Source organism: Carassius gibelio, chromosome A10 (genome assembly GCF_023724105.1).
Source record: "Carassius gibelio isolate Cgi1373 ecotype wild population from Czech Republic chromosome A10, carGib1.2-hapl.c, whole genome shotgun sequence".
Classification (NCBI taxonomy): Eukaryota; Metazoa; Chordata; class Actinopteri; order Cypriniformes; family Cyprinidae; genus Carassius; species Carassius gibelio.
The window spans coordinates 3,688,680-3,711,334 of NC_068380.1; the positions used below are offsets into that span (position 1 = coordinate 3,688,680).

At 29.3% G+C, this 22,655-nt stretch overlaps 1 protein-coding gene across 1 annotated transcript in view; it reads right to left on the reverse strand.

Annotated features, from left to right (window-relative positions):
* Positions 1-352: 352 nt before the first annotated feature.
* LOC128020863 (myosin-IIIb-like) overlaps positions 353-22,655 on the reverse strand; it is a 44,205-nt gene continuing 21,902 nt past the window's right edge. Inside the window, exons 12-30 of the mRNA XM_052607623.1 lie at positions 22,098-22,184; positions 21,947-22,012; positions 20,466-20,579; positions 20,173-20,284; positions 16,219-16,262; positions 15,944-16,006; positions 11,599-11,718; positions 10,387-10,472; positions 10,271-10,318; positions 10,092-10,139; positions 8,696-8,787; positions 7,147-7,308; positions 6,943-7,061; positions 4,971-5,152; positions 3,740-3,829; positions 2,193-2,358; positions 1,784-2,107; positions 796-847; positions 353-560 (exon numbers count right to left, since the gene is read on the reverse strand). Coding sequence (XP_052463583.1) covers positions 553-560; positions 796-847; positions 1,784-2,107; positions 2,193-2,358; positions 3,740-3,829; positions 4,971-5,152; positions 6,943-7,061; positions 7,147-7,308; positions 8,696-8,787; positions 10,092-10,139; positions 10,271-10,318; positions 10,387-10,472; positions 11,599-11,718; positions 15,944-16,006; positions 16,219-16,262; positions 20,173-20,284; positions 20,466-20,579; positions 21,947-22,012; positions 22,098-22,184 — 1,983 coding nt within the window. The 3' untranslated portion in view covers positions 353-552. The remainder of the gene's footprint in view (positions 561-795; positions 848-1,783; positions 2,108-2,192; positions 2,359-3,739; positions 3,830-4,970; positions 5,153-6,942; positions 7,062-7,146; positions 7,309-8,695; positions 8,788-10,091; positions 10,140-10,270; positions 10,319-10,386; positions 10,473-11,598; positions 11,719-15,943; positions 16,007-16,218; positions 16,263-20,172; positions 20,285-20,465; positions 20,580-21,946; positions 22,013-22,097; positions 22,185-22,655) is intronic.

A 22,655-nucleotide genomic window follows, 5' to 3' on the forward strand; every position in this document is an offset into this window, starting at 1 on the left:
AGGGCCACATATATTAGATGCAATCAAAATCACACACATAATATATATATATATATATATATATATATATATATATATATATATATATATATATATATATATATATATATATAGTGGATGGATGGATGAATGTATAGACAGATAGAAAATAAAAACTTTTACCTTGAACGGCGCTGAAGGTGGCCGAGAGCAAAATCCCAAACACGAGGAGCTCCATCTGAAGATCAGTGAGATCAGCTGTGAATCCTGGGAGATCTGAGACTGAGACACACTCTTATACAGCCGTTCAAACTCCTCCTATCAGATCTGATCACACTTCATTCATGCACTTCAACCAGACAAAGCCGTAGTGTATCGAATAAAAGCCTTTATTCAATCACCTAAAACATCATTTACATTAAATACAAATACATCAGATTACAACTCCATTAAGTTAAACATCAGTCAAATCTCTGTGTAGTTTTCACCAGGACAAAACTACCATTTCACAATTAAATACACCTAAAAATCTCAAATAAAACCATGGATAGCAGCATCAAAATCTCCACAGTGTCATGCATCTGAAACAAAGACATATAATACATTTACAGATTAGATAAAAAAACAGGAATGAGTTCAAATCACATTGATTTTTAAATGATGAGATCTGGGGCTTTCAAACTCTAAGATGATCATAACAGTAGTTGATATGATTTATTATAAGTCCTGTGAAATCGACCAGCATGTATTGAAGAATAATGAGCTGTTTGTAGCTCTTCTGAAGCTGTGGTTTGTGGATGAATGTGGATCACTCACCCGTCCGCTTCCTCGAGGACACTGGGATCTGATCTGGGATCTGCTGGGAGTGCTGGGAAAACACGGGAAGTTGAAACAACATGAAACACTGGCGAAAATCCAGTTTAGGGAAGAGATTCAGTTCAGTGTGCTTTTGTCTGAACAAGAACAAACACAGCTCTTCAGTTCACACAGAATCTATTGAAAAGTATTGAAATATTGTGTGAGAACAACCGCAGCTGTACTATCAAGAGTAAAACACACTAAACTTTAATTAAAGGTTCACTCATGTTCTCACAACAAGAGTGTTTTTCACAAAGTTCACAAAATGTATATTATTATTATTAATAATACAAATGTATACTATTTAATCAAATGTACTTATTATTGTAATTACTATCATTACTATTTATGCAAGTAATATGTTTTATAATATTTGTACAATGTTGCCACAATTATTATTAAATATTTAATTATATATATATAAATATATATTTTAATTATGCATATTATTATTAATAATATAAATGTATACTATTTAATCAAATTGTGTGTGTGTGTGTTTTAACATTATCATTATGAATTTAAATACATACTATACAATTATTAATTTATTGAAACATTATTTACATAAATGTAAAAAAATGTTATACAATATATATTATCATTATTAAACATTTAATTGAACATTTTTATTAAATGTAAATATTAAATATTATTATAATCGTTATTAATTACATTTTTTGCACATTATTGTTACTTATAATAATGATACTACAACCACGACTAATATTTATTGTTATTTATATCAATATATACTCTTTCTTTATTCAAATGTATTTCTTATATAAATAAATACTATTTTTTAAAATATTTGTAGAATATACATGTGTTGCTCAAAGAATTGTGAAAAAAAGCTTTTTCTAGAAATAAAGAATTGTTTAGTGGAGTTTAAAGTGTGACAACTAGCCCCGGTCTGTTTCTCCTGTGTGTGTGTGCGTGTCTGCACCTGCTGGATCTGCTGGATTTCTCTCATGGCCAGTCGTATGGAGGGATAGAGTCGTGGGAACGGTCTCCTCTCTCCGGTCGGATCCTCGTCCTTGTGCTCCATCGGAGCGGCTTCGACTCGTCTGCAGCGGTCAGAGACGCGCTTGAGCTCCGCTGGTTTATGAGAGCTTCCTCCCGCCGGCAGGAAGAGCCTCTGCATCTCTAAGTGCACTTTATGTGAACCTGTGTCCATGTCCTGATCCTCAGTGGGACGCTTCACAGCATACGACGATGATGATGATGAACAAGCTTTGAGCTCCTCGTAGTCTGGCTCCTGATCACACATCTGCACACACACACACACACACACACCAGTGTTATTCTCTCTCTCCACTGAACACACAGCTGTGAGAGGAGCGCAGGACACTCACCTGACCGCAGGGCACCGTCAGCAGCTCCATGAAGGGCTGGATGACCACCTGAGTGTGATACTGGACCAGATCTGTGAGAGAGGAATGAGCTCGATCCTCCCCGAGGATCACATACTTCCCATTGCTCTGCATCTCCACCATATAGTGACGGCAGCGATCAGATCCCCTGATACACACCAGAAAACAACCCCAGCACACACAAATAAATCAGTATACATCAACAACATAAGGAAAATAATTACTCAACAAGGATTATAGTATTTAAACAACAGCAAAAAAAAAAAACGATTTATTATTGTGGATTTTAGTTTTTGTATATTATTATTATTATTATTTATAATAATGACAATAATTATTATTATTTATAAGAAGCATATATTAGTTATTTAAATGTATTAATATTTACTTAATATTATTATTATTATTAATATAAATAATATTTAAAATATTTTACAATTATATTATCATCACATTATAATTATTTATATAAAACTAATGTTATTACTGATAACAATACTAATAATAAGACTACAATAATGACAATAATAATTATTTATAATTTGAATATTTCAGTTATCTAAACGTATTAATATGTATTTATTATTATTATTAATAATAGAAATACCATTATTTAAAATATTTTACAATTATATTATTATTATAACATTGTAATCATTTATATAAAATTTATGATATTACTAATAGTAAAACTAATGAAAAATAAGACCATAATAGTGACAATAATAATTATTATTCATTACATAAGCATATACTAGTTATTTAATTTTATTCATGTGTATTTATTATTCATATTATTATTATCAGAAATACTATTATTTAAATTATGTTTTACATTATATTATCACTTAATTTTTTTCTTTATATAAAATTTAAGTTATTACTGATAACAATACTAATAATAAATAAGATAACAGCAGACATGTTTACAAATCAATCAGTGAACAAAAATACACATATACATAAAAAATAAATAAACATACATCAACAACATAATTAAACAAATGTTTCTATTTCTAACACTATTAACAATAATCTAATTTAATCTAATAAAATATAAAATATATTGTTAAAAATAAATAGCAATATGCAAATGTTACTTAAATGAGTAATAATAATAATAACAATAACACATTTTATTTATACTATTTATTGTGATTTTATTTGTAGTATTACTATTAATAACAAAAATATATATAAACAAAACAGCAACATATTGTGTTGCTGAAATTGAATTATGTACACCATATACGTTTATGCAAACTCTAAACACACAGATTTTTATGACCTTTTAATGAAAAGCCGATCTCCATGTAATCACACAAACAGTCTGTAAACACAGTTTCTTCTTCTGTAAAAGGAGTCTCTTGTTTTATAGGTTTAAAAACCGTTTTCATAATGAGCTTGTGTTTATAATGAGCCCATGTGTCCATAAGAGTCTCTTTAAACTTGAAATAAGCAGCACATGTCATACACCCGCTGGCGGTTTTATTGTGATTTTGGACGTGTTATGACAGAACGTGTTATACCTGTAGCTCAGTGTGTAACCTTCCCGACTCTGACCCACGCGCACCAAGAAGCAGCCGAGAGGTTTGTGGATCAGGAGATCTTCTGCTCGTCTGAGAAGCCAAGGGTACAGTCAGTGCATGATGACTGTGTGTGTGTGTGTGTGTGTGTGTGTATGTATGTGTGTGTGTGTGTGTGTGAGAGTGTGTGTGTGTGTCTGTGAGAGTGTGTGTGTGTATGTATGTGTGTGTGTGTGTGTGTGTGTGTGTGTGAGTGTGTGTGTGTGTGAGAGTGCGTGTGTGTGTGTGTGTGTGAGAGAGTGTGTGTGTGTGTGTGTGTGTGTCTGTGAGTGTGTGTGTCTGTGTGTGAGAGTGCGTGTGTGTGTGCGCATGTGTCTGTGTGAGAGTATGTGTGTGTGTGTGAGAGTGCGTGTGTGTGTGTGTGTGTGTGTGTGTGTGAGAGAGTGTGTGTGTGTGTCTGTGAGTGTGTGTGTCTGTGTCTGTGTGTGAGAGTGCGTGTGTGTGTGTCTGTGAGTGTGTGTGTCTGTGTCTGTGTGTGAGAGTGCGTGTGTGTGTGCGCATGTGTCTGTGTGAGAGTATGTGTGTGTGTGTGTGTGTGTGTGTGTGAGAGAGTGTGTGTGTGTGTGTGTCTGTGAGTGTGTGTGTCTGTGTCTGTGTGTGAGAGTGCGTGTGTGTGTGCGCATGTGTCTGTGTGAGAGTATGTGTGTATGTGTGTCTGTGTGTGAGAGTGCGTGTGTGTGTGCGCATGTGTCTGTGTGAGAGTATGTGTGTACGTGTGTCTGTGTGTGCGTGTGTGTGTGTGAGAGAGAGAGAGAGAGAGAGAGAGAGAGAGAGAGAGAGATAGAAAGTGTGTGTGTGCGTGTGTCTGTGTGAGGGAGTGTGTGTGTGTGTGTGTGTGTGTGTGTGTGTGGGTATGTTTTTGTGTCATATCAGGACTCAGGTCTGTATAATGACATGGGTATGACACAGCTATTACAAGGAGAGGGTGACTTATGAGGACATAACCCATGTCCCCATTTTTCAAAACACTTATAAATCATACAGAATGAGTTTTTTTGAGAAAGTAAAAATGCACAAAGTTTCCTGTGAGGGTTAGGGTTAGGTGTAGGGTTGGTGTAGGGCCATAGAATATACAGTTTCTACAGAATAAAAACCATTACACCTATGGGATGAACCCACTTTACACAAAAACAAACATGTGTGTGTGTGTGTGTGTGTGTGTGATGAAGCGCACCTGCGTGAGATCATGCCGTGGAACCAGTTTGGGAAACCTCCATCTCTGGTCAGCTTTCGCTCCTGCGTCTCTTTGAACCAGCGGATGGTGTTGGTCTTCTTCAGGTGTTTCTCTTTCATTCGCTCTTCATCGATCGGCTGAAGCATCAGAGAAGCATTCAGCTCGTTATCACACGGAGTCGCCTGACCACAAACAAACAAACAAACAAACAAACAAACAAAAAGAAAACGAGTGAGACTTAAAGTCAGGGTTATTACTGTGAACTGTAAACAAACCATAAAAGACCGGAACATCATATGGTAAATGGTAAATGGACTGCATTTATATAGCCCTTTCAACAGACCACATGGCCATCCAAAGCGCTTTACAATTTGCCTCACATTCACCCATCCACTCACTCATTCACACACCGACACATATACGTTCAAAACATATACAAGGCAACATTTATTTCAGTTTAGTTTAATTTGAAGTGCTAAAAGAACTCAAATGAACTGAAATCAAAATGAATACAGACTACAGAGATGTTTAAACAGAAGAAACGGAAATTAACTAACTACAGAAATTTAAACTGAACATATAAAAATTCTAATTAACAAGAACAACATATCATCAACAATATTCAAATAGCACTGCTTAATAATAAATATAAATATATATTGTTTGTAAATATTTATAAGTATTATTATTATTATTAATAAAATAATTAATATTTTATTGGTTGATTAAATCTATTTAAATAATAGAATGTTAACACATACATTGTGTGAATAAAATATTAAAACATTAATAATAACAATGATAATAATAATATATTATCATTATATATTTCATTCATTATTTTTATGAATTAAGCATTTATTATTATTAATACAAATTTATTTAAATTAATACTAATATGAATAAATAAACAAATGTTTTGTATGAATAAATATGATAATATTATTATTATTAATAATAATAATAATGTTTAATGTGATCATCATCATAACCATTATTATAATATTATTATTTATTATTTGTATGAATGCGTTTATTATTATTAATATAAATGTGATTAAATACTATTTATAATAACACTAATAATAATAAATAGTCAACATAATTTGTTTTGTATCAATAAGATATTATAACAGTATTATTAATAATAGTAATATGTTTTAATATCATCATCATCATAATTATTATATCACTTATTATTTGTATGAATGCATTTATTATTATTAATATAAATGTGACTATTTACTATTTATAATAACACTAATAATAATAAATAGTAAACATGTTTTGGTATGAATAAAATATGGTAACATTATTATTAATAATAATAATTTTCAATATGATCATAATCATAATGTTTATTATTATATTATTTATATGGATGTATTTATTATTATTCATATACATGTGACTTTACTATTTATAATAACACTAATAATAATAAATAGTAAATAGTAAATAAACAAAAATGTTTTGTATGAATATGAATATAGTATAAATTATTAATAATAATAAAGTTTCAATATGATCATCATAATTGTAATTATTATATTATTTATTATTTGTATTAATGTATTTATAATTATTAATATAAACGTGATTATTTACTATTTATAATAACACTAATAATAATAAATAGTAAACAATGTTTTTGTATGAATAAAATATGATAACATTATTATAAATAATAATAATTTTCAATATGATCATAATCATAATGTTTATTATTATATTATTTATATGGATGTATTTATTATTAAAATTAATGTGACTTTTTACTATTTATAATAACAGTTTTATATGAATGGATGATGATGATGATGATGAAGGGTTATCGGGAGTGAAACATGTTTGATATCTAACACAGTCTAGATATAAGTATCTTGGCACATATCTTTAAATTGCTAGGTTGAGGAGGTAATCTCATAAATCCAGAGGAAGTGTTTGACAGGATCAGGAAGTGATGTCACACCTCAGTCAGCTTGCTGCGAGGCCGAGGCACAGGCGTCAGAAGAGCTGCTTTCAGGACGCTGCTCAGCACCGAGCGCGGCTTGGGCTCCGGCATCTTCCTCCTCGGCAGAGGCACTGGTCCTGTAAACACACACACACACACACACAGGGCTTTAACACACACACACACACACTGCCTTCAGCACCAGAGCCGCTCAGTTCTTACGCCGGTTCTCCTGCTCCAGCTCCAGACGCCTCTTCCTCTCGTCCTCCAGCTGCTGTCTCCTCCTCTCCTCCTCTTCCTCTTCCTCACGCTGAGCCTGACGCTGTCTCTGGATCTCCTCCAGCAGAGACAGATACCTCCTCCGACAGATCCTCGCTCGGTAATCTACACAACAACACACACTGTCAAGTACCAGTATTTTTTGGACTATAAGTCGCACCTGAGTATAAGTCGCATCAGTCCAAAAATACATCATGATGAGGAAAAAAAACATAAGTCGCATTTATTTAGAACCAAGAGAAAACATTACCGTCTCCAGCCAGGAGAGGGCGCTCTATGCTGCTCAGTTCTCCTGTAGTCTACACTGAAGACATAGAGCGCCCTCTCGCGGCTGGAGACGGTAATGTTTTCTCTGTTTTCTCTTGGTTCATTTCTCTCGGTTCATGTCAAATTAATTTTGATAAATAAGTCGCATCTGACTATAAGTCACAGGACCAGCCAAACTATGAAAAAAGGGCGACTTATAGTCTGGAAAATACGGTATTAAACACACTCCTCACACTGATAAACCAAGCACATATCATGTTTACACTTCATTCAAAAGTATACATTAATGTATAGCTTCAAGACGTCTCTAGTGTGTGTGTGTGTGTGTTACACAGTGTTTCAGATCCTTGTGACCGTGTGAAGCCACACATAAAGCCACACACTTTTACTTTCAGAACACACAGTCAAAAGGTGAAACTTTTGGAAAAACTACAGAATAATTTTGGAATAATTAATTATTTTCTGTACATTAAGGCTGCATTTATTTGATAATACAGTAAAAACTTAAATATTTTTACTATTTAATAAAAAAAAATTATATTGTAATATCTGCTACAATGTAATTTATTTCTGTGATCAAAGTTGTATTTTCAGCATCATTCCTCCAGTCTTCAGTGTCACATGATCTTCAGAAATCATTTAAATATGATGATTTGCTGCACAAGAAACATTTCTGATTATCATCAATGTTGAAAACCATTATGCTGCTTTTTTTAAATGAAATTAATTTTATTTTAATTAAAAAAAAATCTTTTATTCCTCCGGTACACATCGAATCAATCAAAAGCTAAATGTATAATGTTACAAAAGACATCCACTTTAAATAAATGCAGCACAACCTGAAAATTCAGCGTTGATCATAAAAATAAATTATATTTTACAATATATTCCAATAGAAAACACTTATTTTAAATTGTAAAAATATTCCACAGTGTTATTCTTACTGTGCCTCTGATCAAACACACGCATTATTAATTATTAAATAAATATGGGAGGTTTATATAAATAGTGTAATGACCGCCCATATTTACATATTAAAACAAATAATAAGAACTATACCACGATGAAGGGGTTAATGAATAATAACAGGTCATTTACATACAAAAGTCTTAAAGGTACAGTGACGGTTTAACTCCAGCTATGTGTCAGAGAATAGAAAACAGACTTGTGACCTTTGATGAAACATTATGAGGATGAAATACACAAAGAAGGAACAGTTCCTCACTCTTCTGAATGACAAGCGCCGCTCGTCCCAGTCTCTCCAGCAGACGAGACAACTGCTCCTGGTGCCAGTACTTAAAAAACAAGCGGGACGACCTGAAAGAGCAGCACAAGACGACTGCTGGGAAACGTCAATACTATCAGCATTCAATCAGTTCATTTCATCCTATCACTAAACGTTCAAGCCAGATTAAATGGAATAAAAACATGTTATATCCTTTGAAACCTAACGAAATCTAGATTTGAACATCAGAAAGGCATGGTTTTTATTTTCTGCATTTTAGAAGATAACTATTCGTTTTCATGTCAAGCTCTTTTCACTGCAGTAGTAATTGTATACTTAATATTTAAATATTGCTGTTTTGTTAGTTTGACTGCTTCTGTCATCCTCATTTCTAGGTTGCTTTGGATAAAAGTGTCTGCTAAATGACTAAATGTGCAGGCAAATATTACATCACTTATTTAATAAGTGTATAAGATATTTAAAAATGTAATGTAGTGCAATACATATATTATTAAATCAATAATGTGTAACTATTAAAAATAAATTTACACGAAATGTAAAACAAAATATGTAAAATATTCATATTTATGTAACATTTCTAATAATTACACACATGCATATTAAATAAATTAATACATTATTAAATATATGTATATTTATTATATTATTTTATTATTATTTATTATATTTTAATAAATGTTATATTTATTTAAATGTTTTTAATAATCTTTTTTTACATGTTATATATTACATATTAACACACACACAATATAATTTAATAAATTATTAAATAATAAATTTATGTATATTTATCATATCTTTTTAATATTATTTTTAAATGTAAATATTTATGTAATATTTTTAATAATTACACACATGCATATTAAATAAATTAATAAATTAAATATATGAATATTATATTATTTTACTATTATTTATTAAATTTGAATACATGTTATATATATATATTTTTTAATAATTTATATATTTTTCATGTTATTTATTATATATGTAAACACACACATAATATAATATAATTTGATAAATTATTAAACAGTTAATTTATGTATATTTATCATATTTTCTTTTAAATTGTAATGTTATATTTACTATATTTATTAAAAGAATGTAAATAATAAATATTAAAAAAAAAAAATTAATGTTAAATTTGACATATATTAACACATATAATTTTATAAATTATTAAATAGTTAATTTATGTACATTATATTATATTATAATAACATTTTGACCGGTTTTATATTTAATTTTTCCTTACATTTGCAGAATGGTGGTTAGGGTTTTGTTTAAATCATTAAACCGTAATAAGAACAAATAATAATTGTGATGCATGTCTCAAATACCGCTAATAATGCTCATGATTGCTCAAACTCACCCACACTTCCAACCAGAGAGTCCAGTGCTGTTCAGGATCGACATGCAACTGAAAGAAAACAAGCCAAATGATCCATATTAACTGAGATGTATTAACAGTACGTTTTTATGCATCTAGGTGGAAACTTTCTTTCTGCATTTCTTTGTGCACATGATCTCTGATGTATGTGTAGTTCACACCTGTTTTTGTCCAGCGGGAGATCTGGTTTCAGCAGCACAATGTTGTACCTACAGGACAGAAACATGAGTCTGATGCTCTGCGCTCAGAAAATGTCAGTTTCAGCCTGAACACGAACCTCTCGGCAAACTCCCTGAACTTCGGACGCCACGAGAAACCGTCCCGCCGGATTCGGATGGTTTCCATCAGACCATTGTATCTCAGCTACAGAGGATGGGAAGAGAAAATGCATTTATATAATGCATTAAATAAATATCATAAATGAATGAATGTATATTATTATTATTGTAATATATAATTGTATAAAAACATTTTATTATATATATTTAATTGTATACATAAACACATACGTATAAACACAATTATATAAAAAAATATTTATTATATACATAACATTTATTATATATAAAATACAGATTTTTTATTAATAGAAAATTTTATAAGAGCATAAATATTTACATTTAATAATAGTAAAAATTAAAGTTATATATGTATTATATATTTTATATTAATATAAACATCTATATCTATAATATAAATATTTATTTTAAAATAGTTATTATATATGACACATAATATATATATTATCTAAAATATACATTTTAATTTAACATGAAATAAAACACACACACACACACACACACATATATATATATATATATATATATATATATATATATATATATATATATATATATATATTAAATTTCATATTAAATAAAATATAAATGTAAGTTACATATATATTGCGTAATATTACATTTCATATTAAAATAAAAATAAGTAGTTTTATTCTAAATAATATAATATATATTATCAATTATTATTAAAGGCTGCACTTCCACAAATGTCCAGCAGGTGTCAGTGTTTCACAGACACAGTTTTTACAGTCCTGCTGATGAACTGAACACAAGGCTGTACGTCATCTGATCATGTGACTTAAGAACTGTTTGTGTGTAAACACACATGCACAGACAGACACAAACTGCATCAGGATGGACACAAAACAAAAGCTGCTGTTGTTTATTTCTTACTGACTGCTATTAGCAGCCACCTAGAACACTAACATAGTGTTGGCAGGTGTCTAACTATTATCTACACAACACAGAGATGTGTCATTGAACTCATAGCTCCAACAAGATAATGGCTTAATACAGTGTTTAGTCCAAACTGGCCCTTAAACACACATTTAGCGGCTCCTGTATCATTAGAGGGACTTGGACATAACAGCATTGAAAGGCTTCACGGTGCTCGGAAATCTGAGAATGCATTCGGCTCCACAGTGGGAAATAAAAGAGGACAGACGCAGACAGATCCTGAGGTTACTCACCTGATCCATGATCAGTTTACTGTCCAGCTGATCGGGCTGCTTGCTTCGGTTGGGTTTGATGCACCGAACAAAGTGTGGACCGGCCGCAAACATCTTCTCCATGAGGACAGCCAGAGAATGCTGCACAGAAAACAGCACACAGACAGCGAGAGTCATCACGGACGCCACAACTACACTGTCGGAAAATAGCTTTTATCTTCATTATGGGCTGAAATATATGGAAACCTGATTCCATCACAGAATAAAGAAATACAGATAATACATTAAAAAAAAGTATTTTTATCTTACAATTCTGGAAATTCTAATTAGAATAGTGAAATATAAAGTTTATCTCTCACTATTTTGACTTTTCTCTTTAGAATTACTAGTTTATGTCACACAACTTTGAGATCATATCTTGCAATTCTAGATTATTATATATGAATTAATTTATATCTTATTTATATCTCACATTTCTTAATTTATAACATTTATATCTCGCATTCTGAATTTATAACATTTATATCTCACATTTCTGAATTTATAACATTTATATCTTGTAATTATGAAATTATAACATTTATATCTAGTAATTCTAAATGTATTACATTTATATCTTTCAAATCTGAATTTTTTTTTTTTTTTTTTTTTTTTTTTTCTCATCTCTTTATTCAATTTCTTGAAACAACACATATACAATGTCACCGGGTAGCTACTTTACAAGAATAATGCAACAACAAACACTCTTAGCTGTATACTATAAATAACTTTGAAGCCAAGAAATGTAAAACTTATAGTAAAACACACACCCCACCCCCCACCCCCCCAAAAAAAAAAAAAAAAAAACAAAACAAGAAAGGTTACTTAAAGTGCTTTACAATCAAGAATGTTATACATGAGCAATAGAGTGTTAGTATATAAACTTTTGTCTTGATGGACGACAACAGCTATCAAACTGCATGTAAGAACAGTTTTACTGGTTTCCAGATCTTGATAAAAATGTATAATTTATCTTTTAATATAAATCTCAATTCTTCCAGATGTAACACCTTTCCTAGTTCCCTTGCCCACATCTCAAACGTAGGAACAGAATCTGATTTCCACATCTGTAAGATTAGCTTTTTAGCAAGCAACATGCAAAGCGAAATGGCCTGTGTTTGATATTTACTACAAAAGGCATTCTCTGCACCTAGAAGTCCAATACAAGGCTCAGGTTCCAAGTCGACAGAATATACTTCAGACAGAAATTTAAATATACATTTCCAAAATGGCTGAATCTTAATACATGACCATAAAGAATGAAACAAGGTACCTTCTAATGTTTTACATTTATTACAGAGTGGAGAGATAGTGGGATAAATTTTATGAAGCTTTGATTTAGAATAATGAAGCCTATGAATTATCTTGAATTGAATCAGATTATGTCTAGCATTTACAGAACAGGTATGTATATTTCTTAAACACTCATTCCACATGTCAACATGAATATTAGAACCCATTTCTTCTTCCCAATCATTTTTTATTTTGTGAGTGTTATTGTCCACCTTTTCTACCAATAATTTATAAAAGTTTGACACGGTACCTCTCGCACCAGGGTGTATACTAGCAATATTCTCTAAAGTTGGATTTAAATTCAGAGTTTCAAAGTCTGAAATATGCTTCCTAACGAAGTCTCTGACTTGCAAGTAACGAAAAAAATGAGCGGGAACAAGATCATAAAATTGTTTTAGTTTTTCAAAAGAACTACAAATCTGAATTTATAACTTATTTATCTCACATTTCTTAATTTATGACATATTTATATCTCGCATTCTGAAATTATAAAATTTATATCTCGCAATTCTGAATTCTTAACATTTATATCTTGCAAATCTGAATTTATATCTTATTTATATCTCACATTTCTGAATTTATTACATTTATATCTCGCAATTCTGAATTTATAACAGTTATATTTAACAATTCTGAATTTATAACATTTATATTTTGAAATTCTGAATTTAGAACATTTATATCTCGCAATTCTGAATTTATATCTTATTTATATCTCACATTTCTGAATTTATTACATTTATATTTAACAATTCTGAATTTATAACATTTATATTTAACAATTCTGAATTTATAACATTTATATTTAACAATTCTGAATTTATAACATATTTATCTCGCAATACTGAATTTATAACATTTATATTTAACAATTCTGAATTTATAACATTTATATCTCGCAATTCTGAATTTATAACATTTATATTTAACAATTCTGAATTTATAACATTTATATTTAACAATTCTGAATTTATAACATATTTATCTCGCAATTCTGAATTTATAACATTTATATTTAACAATTCTGAATTTATAACATTTATATTTAACAATTCTGAATTTATAACATTTATATCTCGCAATTCTGAATTTATAACATTTATATTTAACAATTCTGAATTTATAACATTTATATTTAACAATTCTGAATTTATAACATTTATATCTCACAATTATGAATTTATAACATTTATATTTAACAATTCTTAATTTATAACATTTATATCTCGCAATACTGAATTTATAACATTTATATTTAACAATTCTGAATTTATAACATTTATATTTAACAATTCTTAATTTATAACATTTATATTTAACAATTCTGAATTTATAACATTTATATTTAACAATACTGAATTTATAACATTTATATTTAACAATTCTGAATTTATAACATTTATATTTAACAATACTGAATTTATAACATTTATATTTAACAATTCTGAATTTATAACATTTATATTTAACAATTCTGAATTTATAACATTTATATCTCACAATTCTGAATTTATAACATTTATATTTAACAATACTGAATTTATAACATTTATATTTAACAATTCTGAATTTATAACATTTATATCTCACAATTCTGAATTTATAACATTTATATTTAACAATTCTTAATTTATAACATTTATATTTAACAATTCTGAATTTATAACATTTATATTTAACAATTCTGAATTTATAACATTTATATTTAACAATTCTGAATTTATAACATTTATATTTAACAATTCTGAATTTATAACATTTATATTTAACAATTCTGAATTTATAACATTTATATTTAACAATTCTGAATTTATAACATTTATATCTCGCAATTCTGAATTTATAACATTTATATTTAACAATTCTGAATTTATAACATTTATATTTAACAATTCTGAATTTATAACATTTATATCTCACAATTATGAATTTATAACATTTATATTTAACAATTCTTAATTTATAACATTTATATCTCGCAATACTGAATTTATAACATTTATATTTAACAATTCTGAATTTATAACATTTATATTTAACAATTCTTAATTTATAACATTTATATTTAACAATTCTGAATTTATAACATTTATATTTAACAATACTGAATTTATAACATTTATATTTAACAATTCTGAATTTATAACATTTATATTTAACAATACTGAATTTATAACATTTATATTTAACAATTCTGAATTTATAACATTTATATTTAACAATTCTGAATTTATAACATTTATATCTCACAATTCTGAATTTATAACATTTATATTTAACAATACTGAATTTATAACATTTATATTTAACAATTCTGAATTTATAACATTTATATCTCACAATTCTGAATTTATAACATTTATATTTAACAATTCTTAATTTATAACATTTATATTTAACAATTCTGAATTTATAACATTTATATTTAACAATTCTGAATTTATAACATTTATATTTAACAATTCTGAATTTATAACATTTATATTTAACAATTCTGAATTTATAACATTTATATTTAACAATTCTGAATTTATAACATTTATTTCTCGCAATTCTGAATTTATAACATTTATATCTCACAATTCTGAATTTATAACATTTATATCTCACAATTCTGAATTTATAACATTTATATCTCACAATTCTGAATTTATATCTTCATGAATTAGAAAATGAACCTTTGATAATATAAATTTTACTGCACACCGCTGAGAAATAATAAACGTTTTACATTTTTATAAGATTTAAAAAATGTGTTTTTAAGAGATTTTATTATGGAGAATACAATTACGCTGTCGTTTAAGAGATTAACTGCTTAAACAGTTGCAATAAAACATTGCAATAAACATGAAACATTGCAATTACCTTTAATTTAATTCATACTTTTTTTTTTATCCTTTGGCAGAAACAAGCTTCCATTGAAATATGACCCGGACATGCTCTTACAGTTTATGTGGGATTAATAAATATGATGTTTCATCTGATTAAATAAACCAGCACATAAAACTATGATTCATTAGAAGTGGAGATTTACCTTGAACTGTGCGCCGACGGACTGCTTCCTGGTCGAGTTAAAGTTGTCATCTGCAACTTTTAACTAAAATTAAAATGCACATGAGGTCATGAGGGGAAACTGCGATCGCTCGCAGCTTAAAGTATCACTGATCTCACAGGAAAGACTCATCTGTCATTTATACAGCTATAAATATAACAGCAGCCTATCAACAAATCTGAGAAATATTAGAAAATGGGTTTTAACAAACACTGGTGTCAAAAAAAATAAAAATAATAATTAAATCTTAGATATACCTTGGCTTTCCGTGGCATTAGTGTTCCTGTTCGGGATATTGTGGCTGAAAAAATAGAAAATATATTAAATAATAATGAATAAATGATCGTGGGAAACTACAATCAAATGCTTTTTTTTTTATATTGATTGAGATTTAAGTATCTACAATAAATAAATTAATAAATTAATAATAATTATAATAATAAAGAACAATTACTTTGGGAAAAACATTGGGATAAACTAATCACATCAATGGAAAGATGATTTATTCAGCTTTCAGATGATATATTAATATAAAATTTGGAAAATTTGCACTTAAGACTGGTTTGTGGTCCAGAGTCACAAATAAATAACATATATAAAGGGAAAACATTTAAAATATGTAATAATAATAATAAACATAATAAATAAATAAAAATAATTGTGTGTATTTAAACTCAAATCACACAACAATATACACTTTTTTTGTTGGTTGTGGCGTGAACATCAGTAAATTATCTAATTCTGAAATAATAATAATTTTTAATTTCTTAAAAAAAAGATCACAAGTTTACTGACCCCCAACTTTTGAATGGTAGTGTACTGTATACTTTTTAGAAATATATTTCTATTTTAAATAAATGCTATTCTTTTAAATCTTTATTCATCAAAGAATTCTGAAAAAACAAAAAAAAAACAAAAAAAAACCACAGGTTCCAAAAAAAAAAAAAAAAAAAAAAATTAAGCTTTCAACACCAGTGATGGGAATAACGGCGTTATAAATAACGGCGTTACTAACGGCATTACTTTTTCCAGTAACGAGTAATCTAATTGATTACTCTTCTCATCTTAATAACGCCGTTACCGTTACTGCCAAAAAATGCGGCGCGTTACTATAACTGATGATGAAGCTGTTTTTTTTTTCATCAGACCAACTAGATCTCTGAGCGAGAGGCAAATACTTTTTTTACTGTTCTTCCTTGGTTTAGTGGGCAGAGCACGAGACAAGCGCATAAATGCTGACGATTGGCTGAGGTTGAGTAAAATTTCATTGTAAGCCAATCAGAGGTAGAGTTGGGCGGGTGTTCGAAAGCACGCATAGTAGTGATGGGAATTCGGCTCTTTTGACTCAGCTCACTGAAAAGAGCCGGCTCTTTGGCTCACAAACGGCTCTTTAAATGACTTTGACTATAATATTTCAATTTTTATTACATAATTATTTAATTTCTATAGGCTAAATTTGAAAAAATAGAGTTGGCTCTTCAGATATGCGAGCAGTGTTGGGCAAGTTACTTTTAAATTATAATTAGTTACAGTTACTAGTTACTTCTTCCAAAAAGTAACTAAATTAGTAACTCAGTTACAAATTTTAAAAGTAACTAGTTACTTAAGAAAGTAACTATTGCTTTACTTTCAAGTAAAATTAAATTTTAAATGCTCAAATGTGACCCCACCTCTACCCCTCTTTAAAGGAACTTAAAATACATGTGCATGTTCAATTATTTATGATAAATCTGAATATTATAATGAAATGGACACTTAATACAATACATTATTAACAGAAACATGAAACATTGTACACACATCTAAAAAAAAAGTGAGACTAGCCTCCAATCAAATGGCATGTATGTTGATATTATGTTTATATAGTGGATCAATGCAAATAACACGATAGATTTTTGGGAACTTTTGATATTTCCTTTTATTGTTTCTTTAATTTCTTGAAGGAAAAAGTAATGTATATACTTCCATTTAGAGAAGGCTACTTTTGGATTATTTGGGCTCGTCGCCATACCTGTCTCTCGTTGACTGACTGGCTTGTGTTGTTCGTTGTGTGTCCTGTCCTGTCCGACTATGCGTTATGATGGGTTGTTCGCAATTCATGAGCGTTAGTGATGATGGATCGACTCGTTCGCGAATGAGCTTTTGAGGAGTCGTTCGCGATTCGCTAATGAGCCGACTCTAAGAGCCGGCTCTTTTAGTTGAACTTCGGGAGCTGGCTCGCCTATCTGAAGAGCCAACTCTATTTTTTTTTTTTAAATATTAAATAATTAAATAATTATGTAATAAAAATTGAAATATTATAGTCAAAGTCATTTAAAGAGCCGTTTGTGAGCCAAAGAGCCGGCTCTTTTCAGTGAGCTGAGTCAAAAGAGCCGAATTCCCATCACTACTATGCGTGCTTTCGAACACCCGCCCAACTCTACCTCTGATTGGCTTACAATGAAATTTTACTCTACCTCAGCCAATCGTCAGCATTTATGCGCTTGTCTCGTGCTCTGCCCACTAACCAAGGAAGAACAGTAAAAAAAGTATTTGCCTCTCGCTCAGAGATCTAGTTGGTCTGATGAAAAAAAAAAAAAAACAGCTTCATCATCAGTTATAGTAACGCGCCGCATTTTTTGGCAGTAACGGTAACGGCGTTATTAAGATGAGAAGAGTAATCAATTAGATTACTCGTTACTGGAAAAAGTAATGCCGTTAGTAACGCCGTTATTTATAACGCCGTTATTCCCATCACTGTATGCGAGCCAGCTCCCGAAGTTCAACTAAAAAAGCCGGCTCTTAGAGTCGGCTCATTCGCGAATCGCGAAAGACTCATCAAAAGCTCATTCGCGAACGAGTCGATCCATCATCACTAACGCTCATTCGCGAACCACCCATCATCGGACAGGACAGGACACACAACGAACAACACAAGCCAGTCAGTCAACGAGAGACAGGTATGGCGACGAGCCCAAATAATCCAAAAGTAGCCTTCTCTAAATAGAAGTATATACATTACTTTTTCCTTCAAGAAATTAAAGAAACAATAAAAGGAAATATCAAAAGTTCCCAAACATCTATCGTGTTATTTGCATTGATCCACTATATAAACATAATATCTACATACATTTGATTGGAGGCTAGTCTCACTTTGTCCCACAGCAACTTTTTTTTTTAGATGTGTGTACAATGTTTCATGTTTCTGTTAATAATGTATTGTATTAAGTGTCCATTTCATTATAATATTCAGATTTATCATAAATAATTGAACATGCACATGTATTTTAAGTTCCTTTAAAGAGGGGTAGAGGTGGGGTCACGTTTGAGCTTTTAAAATGTAATTTTACTTGAAAGTAACGCAATAGTTACTTTCTTAAGTAACTAGTTACTTTAAAAATTTGTAACTGAGTTACTAATTTAGTTACTTTTTGGAAGAAGTAACTAGTAACTGTAACTAATTACTTTTTAAAAGTAACTTGCCCAACACTGTTCAGCACTGATAATAAATCATCATATTTTCATGATTTCTGAAGATCATGTGACACTGAAGACTGGAAACACAGCTTTGACCAAAGAATATATTTTTTTTTATTAATATATACAATTATTTTTATTTATTATTATTTTAAATATTTTAAATGTTATTCAATAGGATTTTTTGTGTAAAAATATCTAGCAATACATAACAAAAAATCAAAAATACACACACACACAAAAAATATATTTATGTGTGTGTGTTATTTATTTTAATTTTATTATTGTTAATATTTCAGATGAAGATAAGTTATGATGTTCAAACAACAACCAAAAAAAAATAAAATAAATAATAATAATAATAATAATAAATATATATATATACATATATATATATATTTATTTTTGTATTTTGTTGTGTGCTTTGAATATACAATAATTTTTACATATTTAAAAAAAAAAGATTTTTTTAATGTAAACATATCTAGCAATAAATAAAACAGTTTAAATACAAACACACACTATATATATATATATATATATATATATATATATATATATATATATATATATATATATATATATATATATATATATATGTATGTGTGTGTGTGTGTGTGTTTGTATGTGTGTATATGAACTTTATTATTTATTATTTACTGTGTAAGTGTGTGTGTGTGATGTTTTTAATTGTTGTATGTGATGTGAGTGTTTACACTGATCTATCGCTGTGTGAAGATGGGAGTGATGCAGACCTGCGAACAGAACGCTGAGGAGAGGAGTGACGCTGTTGATGAAGAGCTCGCGAATGTTTGCTGGAATCGTGTCTCTGTTTTTCTCAAGAAATCCACTTGCATTGTACTGCACCTGAACAGACCACACAGCAATAATGCACACACGATGAAGAAACACACCCTTATTAATGCATGCCCTCTGGGAAAAATGCACATGCATCATTTAATTATTAACCCGCACAACAATTCCTTTGTTGATCTGCATGAAGCCAGAGATCAGGGGAACTGTGCTGATGGTGGTTTTGCACACTCACCTTCCCAGCGTAGTGCACAATCGTGAACACAGGCGTGTGGCTTCGCACAACCTCAAAGCTGGGAGCCGTTTTAAATTTGCTGTTTAACTTGTCGACAAAATCACGGTCAGTGGCCTGTGGGTGCAGCAACATCATCATATGCTTTTAATATAAATACTGATTTTAATGTGTTTGATGCACAACAAATGACTAATTTCCTGTACATGGACCACAAATAAATGATATATCTCCACCATTCATATACAGTATTAAATGGACAGAATGACAATTAGCACAAAACAGGCAGAGCTTATTGTCTCGATGTCTCTGTTGCTTATTTTAAATTCTATGGCTATTAAAATAAGTAATGCATTTATAATGAGGCATATGGGATAGTTTAATTTTGTTAAACCAATTAAACACATTTTACATTTTTTTTTTATAATTTTAAAGAAATTGCTATATTAAAAAAATAAAAATAAAAAATAATCATAATATATATAATTTACACTAATTATTAAAAATATGGAGGATTACCACCGAAAATACATTTTGACCTTCAGTTTGTAAAATGTAAAATGTTGTATTGTGCTAAAGCAATTAAAATGTTTAAAATGAAAAGTTTTAATATAATTTTACAATTAAAAGAAATTGAAATAACAGATTTAAATGATAATAAATAAATAAATAAATAAATAAATAAATAAATAAATAAATAAATAAATAAAGTATTTTAATGCAGCTGGATAGAGGATTACCACTGAAAATATTTTTTCATACTTCAGTTTTTAAAATGCTAATAAAAAAATAGCATTATGTTAATGCATAAATATTATTATCAATATTTATATAATTATAAATAAATATTTTAAAATAAAATTAAAAATTAAAAGAAATTGAAATAACAGATTTAAATGATAATAAATAAATAAATAAGTAAGTAAATAAAAAAAATTTTTTAAGTAAAAAGTATTTTAATGCAGCTGGATAGAGGATTACCACTGAAAATATTTTTTCATACTTCAGTTTTTTAAAATGCTAATGAAAAAAAATAGCATTTATGTTAATGCATAAATATTATCATCAATATTTAGATAATTATAAATAAGTATTTTAAGCAAACTGCAATACTTAATTTAAATTATTACATCTAATTATGTGTACAAAACCAACATAATAACATTTAAATGCAGCCCAATGGAGGATTACCACATGCATTTATTGTCATACTTAAAATAAAAAATGCATTTACAGTGATGCATTTATGAGGAAAGTCAATTATATAAATTATTAATAAAAAACAATGAACCAAAATTCTATGTATTTTAAATATAATTTTAAAAAGTTGCAATGCTTAATATATTAAAGTACAAATATCTGTTAAATGCATAGAAAAGCATCTGCTAAATGCATAAATGTAAATGCCACAATTTTAGTTATTTGTATTTACTCAAATAAATGTGATTGTGGAGGACTTGATAAGATGTGTCTCAGGTTTGTACCTGAGGGAAGGCGCTCTGCTCATCCAGCAGAGAGAGAATCCCGATGGGTTTAGTGAGGAACAGGTCCTGAAACAGAGGAACAAACCTGGCATGGGTGAAAGAGTTTTGCAATAATCACGGCGGGTGAAAACGGTTCTGAACACAGACGCACCAGAATGGGTTTGTTGTCCTTGTAGGTTATGGTCTCCCATGTGATGCCTTCCTCTTTATATTCCTTCTGCTCCATCAGAAAAATGTGCTGGAGGGAAACGACATTGAAAATGTGATTATTATATTCATGGAGTGACAAATCATGTCCTTTTTTAAAGATTTGAACATGAAAGTGGCATTTAATGGCTCCTCACATCTACTGCATTGGTGTATTTTTTCTTCAAGCCTTTATTTGAAATTATGTTTTTTTAAGATTTTTTTGTCATGTTAGAGTAATGCATTTATAAAGAGGCAAGACAAGCATGTGAGTTTCATCTGCTAACACAATTATATAAGTATGGATTTTAATTAAAAATATAAATAGTATAATTTAATTTTAAAGAGATTGCAATACTTAGAAATGTATTTAAATTACTACACTTTCAGGTATAAAGATATGCTTAACATAACAAAAATGTCTGGTATTTTTAATGCAGCCCAATTTAGGATTAACACACACACACAAATCATTTTGCAAAAATCAAAAAAAAAAAAAAAAAAAAAAAAAAAATAAATAAAT